Source organism: Epinephelus fuscoguttatus, linkage group LG11, assembly GCF_011397635.1.
Source record: "Epinephelus fuscoguttatus linkage group LG11, E.fuscoguttatus.final_Chr_v1".
In the NCBI taxonomy this organism is placed as follows: Eukaryota; Metazoa; Chordata; class Actinopteri; order Perciformes; family Serranidae; genus Epinephelus; species Epinephelus fuscoguttatus.
The window spans coordinates 38,832,015-38,843,845 of record NC_064762.1 but is presented as its reverse complement, the minus strand read 5'-3'; the positions used below and the strand labels follow the sequence as shown (position 1 = coordinate 38,843,845).

Genomic DNA, 11,831 nt, shown 5'->3' with positions numbered 1-11,831 from the left:
AGTAGGTCTACCTTTATTTCAGAATTTAACATTTTTTCATTTAAGTGGACTTTTATGTCATATTTCCAGATTTATTTATTTCAGAGAACATTTAGGCTATTTCATAATTCCACATTTGTTTATTTAACTGGACTTATATTCTTTATATACACATTAATGTATTTCAAGGGACTTTTATTTCACAGGTCTACATTTATTTAATGCAGGGGACATTCATCTCGTAATCCCACATTTGTTTATTTTATTTTTATTGCTTTTACTTTTATTTTAAAATCCCACTTTGTTTCTGGAGATTTTTTATCTCAGGATTCTACATTTATTTATTCCCAGGTATTTTTACTTCATAATCCCATACTTATGTATTTCAGAGAACTACTATTTTGTAATTTTACATTTATATATTTCTGGAGACTTAATTCTATATTTATGTATTTTGGGGAACTTTTATTTCATAATCCCACACTTTGTTATTTCAGAGAAAATTTTTTAGTTATAGACTGTTATTTGGTATTTCCACATTTTTATATTTCAGGGAACTTATTTATTTCAGAGGAAATTTATTCGGCCATGGGATTTATTTTAAAAATTTGATTCAATAGACTTTTTACACAAATATATAAAAGGTTATACAACATACATTGCACAGTGGCATGGCGGTGCAGTGCTTGGCATTGTCACCTCACAGCAAGAAGGTGGCAGGTTTGAAACTGGAATGGGAGATATTTTCATGATTAAAGCAACAAAAGTGCTTGGAGTGATCAGAAGACTTGAAAGGCGCTATATAAATGCAGGTCCATTTACTAGTGATGGCCTCATGAAGCCTCATAAAGCATTTTCTTTATTTTCTGAGCCCACTAGATGGCACTTTTTGTTCAACAAAAGGTTGAAAGCACACTGAAATGCTATTCTTTGACCCTCTCTCTTTGAACCAAGAGCACCATCTAGTGGGCTCAGGAAATAAAGAAATGGCTTCATGAGGCCATCACTACCATTTACCATCTATCCAGTTTGGTTGGTTATTGCATGATGCATCATATCATTACATTTTCATTAAAAAATGCAATTCACACATTTTGTAATAACCACAGTGTTTACCAGGAGAAGTGTGAATAGGAGGGATATAGAGAAACATGGCAACACAAAAACAGAGGGAAGGTGTAAGGTGCATAGTTGGTTTTCTTCAGTCAGAGTCATGGTTGAAAAGTAGTTTGTTTTGTATTTTTGCCAGGCAAGCTTGGACACACACCTGTCATACTGATGGTGACACTAAGCACTGTGCCAGTGTCTCCACTAGATGGTGCTACTGTTTTGCGCTCCAGCAATTTGAAGGTCTACCAGTGGTTGTTTATGGGTGAAGGGATCACATACCTGAGGACTGAGAGGCAACATTTGTTTTTGAAAAATCAAGCTATTAAAACACGGACAGGTCAGTGAGGCAGCTTTTTTTTTTTTTTAGTAGTAGTTTAAGGATGTCACCTTCTCCCATCGGTTACCATGTTATTCACCAATGAAAGTGATCATGAGGGTCAGCTGACTTGAGCCCAGCTTTCAGAACACTGTTTTTAATGACTTAGTCTTGTGTGTGTGTTCACTTAGAGGAACTGTGTGTCAAATTTCAGTGGCAGCTAGTGGCAGCATCTAGCACTGGGTTGTACCCTACAGGTAACCTGCAAAATGCTGTGTGACAGGTGAAAAACAAAAAGGTATATATATGAATTCACAGGTACGAGCACAGGTAAAAATGAACTACAAGCAGGTGGGCAGAGGGTGAGAACTTAAATCTATTTTTTTATTTTTCTGAATAAAAGAAATGAAAAAGATTTGCAGTATATAGACATCTAAATCACTATTATCAAGCCACAATATATTTTATTTTGAAAGTCAGTGACACAAGTCAAACTTTGACACCGTAATCACATTTGTCACTGACGTGGAGGACTCCAGCCATGAAACTTTGCAGCCTGGGTGGCAGCCCACATTGATTTCAAGACACATAAGCAGAATCCTTTTGAGGTTTTATGGTGGTGGAGCATGCTAAAATGTTTCCTAACCTGGCAGTGATTTCACTGAATGTTTTCGCCATCCCAGCATTAAGTGCAGACTTTTCCTCTACTGGATTTGCAATTCAAGAATAGAGAACCCCGCTTAATGAGTTACTGTAGCCTGTGTGTGTTCAATCACGGGTGCAGGTGGGTGTGGCTTGGACTTACGGTATGGAGGTGTGCCTGTTTTTAAAAATGGACCTGTGAAGGACTCTGGCTAGCGGTGAAGATTGCAGATTGCAACCAATGGAAACTTGTCCTGGTTAGAATTCCTTCAGTGTTCATTGTTCAGGAGGCTTTAGTGGGAGCCAGATTATTCACAGAGGTGTCTTCCTCTCGAAAACAAATGGTCCAGGTGATTAAAACCAGTAAAAACAGTGAATAAAGCAGTGTTACGTTACAAATCAGTATTTCTCCCACACTGTTTGGCAAATCACAGATGGGCTGACAATCCAAGCACCTGCTAATTTGCACTCACCTTTTTTCTCTGATAATTTAAGATCTAGACGTTAAGAAAGTTTTTACTAGGAGCTGGATTATCCACAGAGGTCTCTTCCTCTCCAAAACAGACCTGGTAATTTAAACCAGTAAAACACTGAATAAAGCAGTTTTTACATTACAAATAGGTGTTTCTCCAATGTTCTTTGGAGTGGGGCAGATAACTACCGTAGCTGATGCAAAAATGTAAAAATGTGTAAAAAACAAACAAAAAAAACAATCAAAAAAAAACAAAAAACCTAAAATGCGAATGTCGTCGTCTAGAGCCAGTGTTTGGTTTGTCAGTTCTGGACCCCTGTAGAAACAGTGCAACATGGCTATCTCCGTAGATAATGAGCAGCTCGCTATGTGGTAGTGATGGCTAAATGCGACTTGATAAAGCCTTTTTGTTTGTTTTTTTTTAGCCCACTAGATGGCGCTCTTGGTTTACAGGGAAAGGCTCAAGGGATGGCAGTTCAGTATCCTTTCAACCTTTTGATGAACAAAAAGCACCATCTATGGGGCTCAGAAAATAAAGAAAATGCTTCATGAGGCTTCATGAGGCCATCACTACTATGTAGTTATAAATGGCTCATTCTGATAACGAAAACACAACAATTCTTATTTTCAAGTCGTTATATACTAAATAAAACATACTCATTATATTCCATTTCTGCAAATATATCCACCTAAATCACACACACTGGTATACTATGCAGGACTTTCCTTAAAAAAAGCAAACAAACAAACAAACAACAGCAACGAAAAAAAAAACCAATATAGAGACTCACACAAAAGTAATCCCTCTCAATCATCCCTTATGACCCACTAGCAGTTTTATTTCTCAAATGCTCATTCAATACATCCAGTGAGATGCAAGGTAGGTACGACAAAGGTTTATGAAATACATTAATAAATACAATATATACATTTCAGAACTATTCACCTCTCACTGGTGTCATGTCATTTAAAACAACTTACTCCATACGTTATACATTATGAAAGGAAAATAATAGGCCTAAGTGTCACATGATGGCTCAGGTTTGGTATACAAATTACATTTGGTCTTGTTATATTGAAACAAAATCCCAACAATACCAATGAGACTCTTTTAAAACACAGTTGAACCCCCACACCCCTTAATAAACTTCACCAATTAGAAGATTATAATAACACATCTATATACCTCACCCAATACCAACTGGCAATAACTACTGTGTTCATGCTAAAATAATTACAACTCTAAATTAAAACAAGAGTTTTTCTCTTGGATACACATACAGTACTTCTCAGTATCAATTCATTGGTCTGCACATGATTTGTTGACAATAAAGATAATGGAATATTACCAGGCTTACCCTTTATGTTTCATAGAAAAAGTTAAACACCCTTTAATAGTCAGATAATTACTTTCACTGTTGAAACTGTGTGTTCAGTTTAGCATTTAAAACTGCCAAAACATTTGATAAGTCACTTTAATTGCACCTTGTGTGCCTATCCGAGAAAAAACGTGCCTTGATTATAAAATGACTACCAACTAAGGTGATGATTGGATCTTTATCAAACTACTTCTATTCTGAGCAACTTCTTTTTTTTTTTTTTTTAAAGAAATGTGAAATGTGACCGTCCTTCAGTTTAATCACGTTGAAATAAGTTTCCTTCATAGTGCAGGACCTGAATGATGCACTTGCTCATAGACAGCAGAAGCTCAGAGACAATAATACTCTTAATAAATCACACTGGGATTCATCTCCAGCACTTAACAGCAGTCATTTAGCATCTATTACATCATAAATCTCCAAGATTTTACACTGGGAATGAATCTGTTAGAGATGATAATGTTTCTCAGCATGTCAGCAAAATAATGACAGAGACAATAAGACAAGGCAAAGGGAAGGAGGGCACAGACACAGAACCAAGTGGAACTTCTGCGCTAATAAGTCCCTTGGCAATACTGGTGCACGTGGCCTCCGGTAATTACAACTCAACAAGAATCATCTGGAATATTCCAGATCATGCATACGTCAATGGAAAACAAGAAGTTGTAGTTAAAGCTGCACTAATCAGTATTTTTAATATTGAAAATAGATCGAATTAAGCCCTCACCCTCAAAACCCCTCACAGAGCACCATCAACAACTTTGCAGTTCCACTCTACAGGCTTTTTTATGCAACCTGGTTTCACTCCTGACTCATCAAAAATCAACACCTGGTCAGTGGCCCTTGGTCCAACTGCATCAAGCAAAGAGCTCTGCTGTGTTGTTCCATGGGTGGGGACTGCATCAACAAAATTACGCAATAATGCAAAGAAGATTGGATGTAATGTTGCTCCGTGTCTGCTGGACATATAAATCAGCAACTGTTTACAAACAAAAATGCCATATCAACTTTATAAAGTGATAATATGTCAGTGTTGTGTTTACAGTGTGTTCTGCTGTTTTCAATGAGTACAGCTTTAAAGTTAATCACTGAGGTGTCCCACTGCCTGACCAGGCCACTCGTCATGATACAGTTTGTTTTAGTCCAGATTTTTTAAACTTTTCAATACTTATACGTTGTGTTTCATTGAGTCTATTCACTGAGGTGAAGCTCACAGTCAGGTAGGACATGTTTTTGGACCAGGGGTTCAAAGTTTTTCCAAACACCTCTTTGGCCCTTCTCCTGAAATGCTTCCCCACAATGACAAACAGGAAGGGGTTAACAGCACTGTGGCTGTATGCCAGATATGTAGACAGCTGTATGCCAATGTCCAGGACATGACCCCAGAGGCATCCAGGTGTGACCTGGAAGTAATCCAGAGTGTCAAGAAACCGCATCACCTGGTGCGGTGTCCAGCAAAAGAGGAAGACAGCAAGAACGGCCAGGACCAAGTAGGTGGCCTTCCTCTCCGCCCTCACCCCGGGGAGTCCTCCTGCTTCCCTGTCCCTCAGCACGGTCACAATGTGATGAGTGCAGTAAGCCATCACCAGGACAGGGATCAGGAAGCCCAACACATTACTGGTAATATTGTGGTGCAAGCTCCACGCTGGGTGGGGGTAGGCCAAAATGCAGGCGTCCACACCAGGATCCTCTACATGCATCACTGTGCGGAAGAGCAGGATGGGTAGAGTGAAGAAGAAGCCCAGGCTCCAGATCCCCAGGCAGATACGCTTGGCCCAGGTGGCTCTCCTCAGACGGCTGGTGCTCATGGGCCTCACCAGAGCCAGATAGCGATCCATGCTGACCAGCATGAGGAACAGAACGCTGCAGATGTAGTTCATAGAGATGGCCACATTGACTAGCTTACAGAGGACCTCTCCAAAGTCCCACTGGTAGCCTCGGGCGATGGTAACAGCCCAGAAGGGTAGGCAGGACATCATGACCAAATCAGCAACTGCCAGGTTGCCCAGGTAGACATCTGCCACAGTGCAGGGCTTCCTCTGCAGGCAGAACACGCAGAGAACCAGGCCGTTCCCCACCAGCCCCACAATGCTGATCAAACCCAGGTAGGCCGGCTGCAGGGAGGACAGCCACAGCCAGGCTTCAGTGTAGTTACCACAGGGGTCCAGCTCCGGGCCCACAGTTGGGACCAACCAGTCTGATGCATTCACAACCATTGGAACCTGTGAATGACAGCAGTGGTTAAAGAACATTTGTAATCAAAGCAGTGTCATCACAAGAAAGCAAACTTTATGTACAGTACTACAGCACTTTTCAAAACTGAAGTTAGAATGTACTTTACAGCGAGAAGAAAAGGGGCAGAAGAACATACAACTCAGCAACATGTTCTCATCCCAGGTCGTCAAAAACTGACACTTTCTCACGGCCCTCGGCATGTGATACAGATACCAAAAACACCCATTGACGTGACATGACGCATAAATGCCTCTTGGATGAAACACATAACGTTGTCAAATAGTCACAGAGAAGATTGGACAACAAACCACTTGGTTAGGTGTAGGAAAAAAAGTCATGTTTTGAGTTGAAATGAATACATAACGTGGGGTAAATATATCACGTGAGTGATCTAAGTATGTGACGAATGAACAATGTAACGTTACGCTAAAACTGCACTGACTTTTGTTTTCACACAGGACATAAACAGTGGACGTTTAAGTCTGCATTTGACCCATCTAACTCCCCTCTCTCCCACACTATGCAGACTTTCTCAATCTTTATTTCACATCAATTACTCTGAGCTTCCAATATTGCCGCAGAAGTCTTTGACAACCTGGGAGTGAGAATGGGCTGGAGACAGAGAACACAATACATAAAACAAGGATAAAAATGTATAAGCCTTGTTGTCAGGCTAGGTGTGCTGAATTGGGTTATTTTTCAATTACCTAAAGTAACGATCTGAACATTTTTCTCCCAACTGGATTTACTACTCAGTCATACTGTGGGTCTGTGATGAAACTTTGTAGACTTGTAAAAGCTAACATCTGTTCACATAAGTGAAGGCTTTTAAGTTTAGTCAAGAATTATCAAGATGAGTTGGTGGAGATAATTTTTCAATATATAACAGTGGTTTTAGGTTTGTGTAATTAATTAAAACAGTGCATTGAAGGCACATCCTAAGTCTGTTCAATTCCTGGAAGGGAAAAAATTCGAAAATTTAGATTTAAAATTAGAAATGAAATAAAAAATTTAAAAAAAAAAAAAAAAATGGGCTGCTTTATTGAAATTGGGCATTTTTGGGGTTCTCCTTGGGCAGATTGGTGGCAGTCAAACCAAGCAACACTTTTACCACTTTTTCAATCACAAATAACATTTCCATTTAACTGAGTCAAGAAACTCACATAAACCAATACAGTACTGTTTATGCAATTAAGTCAAATAAAACTGAAATGATTAGAAGACCTGATGTTCCCCCCTAGTGGTCAGAGGGCCCAACAACTCTTTTTAAGTACAGAGGTGCCTGATCATGTACAGTACAGGCCAAAAGTTTGGACACACCTTCTCATTCAATGCGTTTTCTTTATTTTCATGACTATTTACATTGTAGATTCTCACTGAAGGCATCAAAACTATGAATGAACACATGTGGAGTTATGTACTTAACAAAAAAAGATGAAATAACTGAAAACATGTTTTATATTCTAGTTTCTTCAAAATAGCCACCCTTTGCTCTGATTACTGCTTTGCACACTCTTGGCATTCTCTCCATGAGCTTCAAGAGGTAGTCACCTGAAATGGTTTTCCAACAGTCTTGAAGGAGTTCCCAGAGGTGTTTAGCACTTGTTGGCCCCTTTGCCTTCACTCTGCGGTCCAGCTCACCCCAAACCATCTCGATTGGGTTCAGGTCCGGTGACTGTGGAGGCCAGGTCATCTGCCGCAGCACTCCATCACTCTCCTTCTTGGTCAAATAGCCTTTACACAGCCTGGAGGTGTGTTTGGGGTCATTGTCCTGTTGAAAAATAAATGATCGTCCAACTAAACGCAAACCGGATGGGATGGCATGTCGCTGCAGGATGCTGTGGTAGCCATGCTGGTTCAGTGTGCCTTCAATTTTGAATAAATCCCCAACAGTGTCACCAGCAAAACACCCCACACACCATCACACCTCCTCCTCCATGCTTCACAGTGGGAACCAGGCATGTGGAATCCATCCGTTCACCTTTTCGTCTCACAAAGACATGGCGGTTGGAACCAAAGATCTCAAATTTGGACTCATCAGACCAAAGCACAGATTTCCACTGGTCTAATGTCCATTCCTTGTGTTTCTTGGCCCAAACAAATCTCTTCTGCTTGTTGCCTCTCCTTAGCAGTGGTTTCCTAGCAGCTATTTGACCATGAAGGCCTGATTCGCGCAGTCTCCTCTTAACAGTTGTTCTAGAGATGGGTCTGCTGCTAGAACTCTGTGTGGCATTCATCTGGTCTCTGATCTGAGCTGCTGTTAACTTGCCATTTCTGAGGCTGGTGACTCAGATGAACTTATCCTCAGAAGCAGAGGTGACTCTTGGTCTTCCTTTCCTGGGTCGGTCCTCATGTGTGCCAGTTTCGTTGTAGCGCTTGATGGTTTTTGTGACTCCACTTGGGGACACATTTAAAGTTTTTGCAATTTTCTGGACTGACTGACCTTCATTTCTTAAAGTAATGATGGCCACTCGTTTTTCTTTAGTTAGCTGATTGGTTCTTGCCATAATATGAATTTTAACAGTTGTCCAATAGGGCTGTCGGCTGTGTATTAACCTGACTTCTGCACAACACAACTGATGGTCCCAACCCCATTGATAAAGCAAGAAATTCCACTAATTAACCCTGATAAGGCACACCTGTGAAGTGGAAACCATTTCAGGTGACTACCTCTTGAAGCTCATGGAGAGAATGCCAAGAGTGTGCAAAGCAGTAATCAGAGCAAAGGGTGGCTATTTTGAAGAAACTAGAATATAAAACATGTTTTCAGTTATTTCACCTTTTTTTGTTAAGTACATAACTCCACATGTGTTCATTCATAGTTTTGATGCCTTCAGTGAGAATCTACAATGTAAATAGTCATGAAAATAAAGAAAACGCATTGAATGAGAAGGTGTGTCCAAACTTTTGGCCTGTACTGTATATCAAGAGTAAAATTTTTAATTCAGTCCCATACTTACAGGATTGATTTTGAAAATTTGACCCAGAGCCAATGGAATGAAGCTACAGCTGTAGAAATATGTGATCGGCATTTCGGTTTTGTTCAAAGCCTTGCCACACAGTTCAGATTCTGTTAGAGGTTACCTAATTCTGATTTGCTGAGGCAGGTGAACAAGGTGTTACATACTAAGAAAAAAAGTGGTTTGCAAACATTCTGTCAATGCCTAATAGGGATGCATATAAAACAGATGTGTGGCCCTGAACCATATGTAACATCCTACTTATCTGGAAGCCAAAGATCTTTAGTTGCACAGCTGAGAGCTGGTACTCTTCCTCTGGCCACTGAGATTAGTTGATTCAATGATACTGAGGAAGAAAACAGGCGATGTGAGATGTGTGATTGGGTGAAGTGCAAAGTGAGTCCTATTTTATTTTATATTGTACAAACTGTGTTGACTTAAGAGATATAATGTTCCATGAAGTGGCTCGTTCTGATCCTGATATTTTCTGGTGCTCAGATGACCAAAAGCTAGAATAGCTGTTTAATTTTGATGTGTTTAAGTTTGCCAACTTTGTTGCTAAAGCCGGGAAAGTTTGTTTAATTAGTATTTATTTTGATTTATTTTTTCAGTTTTACATGATAAATGCCTGTGTGTGTGTGTGTGTGTGTGTGTGTGTGTGTGTGTGTGTGTGTGTGTGTGTGTGTGTGATCCGCAAACTTTGTCTTCCAAAATGATTATCTGATTATGTGTGATGCTTTTGCTGCTTTGCTCTATTTTCTTTCCTTTAAATGCTGCCTGAATTTATGTCTGCTGGACTCTGATCCTGGCTTGCGCTGAATTTATGGTGTCTTGTAATCCCATGTGGGCTGAGCATAACTGCTTGCATGACACAGTAATAAGAATCATTCATTCATTCATTCATTCATACTAAAGGTAATGGATGACTCCTTGCCACATTGTAAGGGGTTCTGATTTTTGGCTGTTTCTTAGTCGGAAAATATCACACGGACCTTAAATTACTGTTATTGCATAAATGTGTAATTCCTGCAGAAAGATGCTATCTCTTCATGAAATATGGTATCTCTGCCTCCCTCCTTTGGACGTGAGTAATGCTTCATCACTTATGAGAAACAGATACCATCGCAGAGTGGCTCAGCCGTAGCCTACTTTCCATCTTTACTCAGAGCGAAAGCGTGACGTGTTGTGTAATAAATGGTGTGAAATTCTGCCTGTTTTTTCCCTCACTGTTTACATTTTTGTTTGAGACCGTCTATTGCTCCAACTTTGTAATATTTTTTCAAAGACTTGCTCAGTAGAAATGTCCATTTAAGGCAAGTGTAGTTTTGCTGGAAGTAGGACTGGATCAAAGTGTATAGTAAATACTCAACACCAGAAATGGCCTAACTACAACACACTGTCACTACATGCTGTAATAAATTTGTCCCTATCCATGCACTAAAAATAAAAAGCTCAGAGAAACTGCCAAGAAATATACTTAATTTGCTTTCTATCTGCTTTGTTAAAAGCTTTTGAACCGCTCACCTTATCTCTGTAGCTCTGGCTCTGTGTTTTCCATCCAGATGTGCCTCAGGTTCATTTCCAGCACATAATCGATGCAATGATCAGGCCTCCACTGGAGTGAGCACTGGAAGACTGGTCACTTTTATACATGCAGACCCAGAGATAATCACTGCGTCATCACTCACAACTTCCATCTGTTTCCCCCCACAGCTCCTCTGCTGTGTTCTGCCTCACCAAAATGGTATTCACTATCCAGTAGCATTATGCTTTTACTTTAATCCTTGACTCAGTGATTGGTGACAAAAAGTCTTTTTGGGTTTAGTGACACATGAAAACACAGAAGAACACGTGTGCTGATGTAGAAAAAGAATGACATTCATTGTCTTGAATTTGTTTTCTTTTCTCATAGTCTTTGAATCAACATGTCCTAGTCTGGTTTCAGATTTTGAGTCACCACCAAAATCAAACTTTTCACAATCAATTGTAACTATTTCATCCTTCTGAGACCCAAGCTTTTGTTTGTTATGCTTTTTTTTATTTTTTCCTAGCTCTTTGCAATAAGTTATACCTAATATGTATAAAAAACTAAGCACTGTTATTGAACAGTGAATGGTTTGGAAAAAAAGTGATGTCTTCATATGGGGACGATGGATTCATTTCTAATAGTCACAAATGCAAAATATGGTACAAAACCATTTACTGTATTTCAATGTCTGAATTTTGTTGTGCAAAAACAAAATTACAAACAATGCAACATTTGTTCAGTGTTTTGTAACTCTATGAGTTAGGGGTCACTGTTCATGTCAAACTGTCCACACTGTTCATTTAAATGCCTGAACACAGCTGTGCAAAGAATAAAATAATCCAAATAATGCAACATATCTAAAAGCCTTTTGAACTGTTCATTTTTAACTCCTTGCTCCATACGCCAAGCCAGGAATATCCTTTTTATCTGCAGGAACAGTCTGTCACACCTGACTGGCCTGTGTGAAATGCTGTGATAATACAATAATAAAGCCCTGACGTCCTCAGACAAGTGCTTCCTAACTAAAAGCATCTTAGCTTGTTACTATTGCTAAAGTTGGTCAGATTTGTATGCCATATCAAACTACAAACATAATTAAGCATTAATAAAAAGGTTTCAAACATAAAATCTGATCAGGATTTACACTTTTTGGTCAGGATCAGCTGCAGATTGACTTCTCAGAGATGGCTGGCATCATTTTTTGAGGAAC

General features: G+C 39.5%; 1 protein-coding gene across 1 annotated transcript; it reads right to left on the bottom strand.

The window, feature by feature from the left end:
• Positions 1-3,415: 3,415 nt before the first annotated feature.
• On the bottom strand, positions 3,416-10,678 carry si:dkey-63b1.1 (B2 bradykinin receptor). The gene is made up of 2 exons (XM_049590705.1): positions 10,618-10,678; positions 3,416-6,120 (listed from the first exon to the last, which is right to left on the bottom strand). The coding sequence occupies exon 2, from the start codon at positions 6,112-6,114 to the stop codon at positions 5,020-5,022; it is 1,095 nt and encodes a 364-aa protein (XP_049446662.1). The 5' UTR covers positions 6,115-6,120; positions 10,618-10,678; the 3' UTR covers positions 3,416-5,019.
• Between the last annotated feature and the right edge of the window lie 1,153 nt (positions 10,679-11,831).

Coding starts and splice junctions, on each gene's coding strand:
- si:dkey-63b1.1 (XM_049590705.1), bottom strand. CDS start 6,114: ATGGTTGTGAATGCATCAGACTGGTTGGTCCCAACTGTGGGCCCGGAG.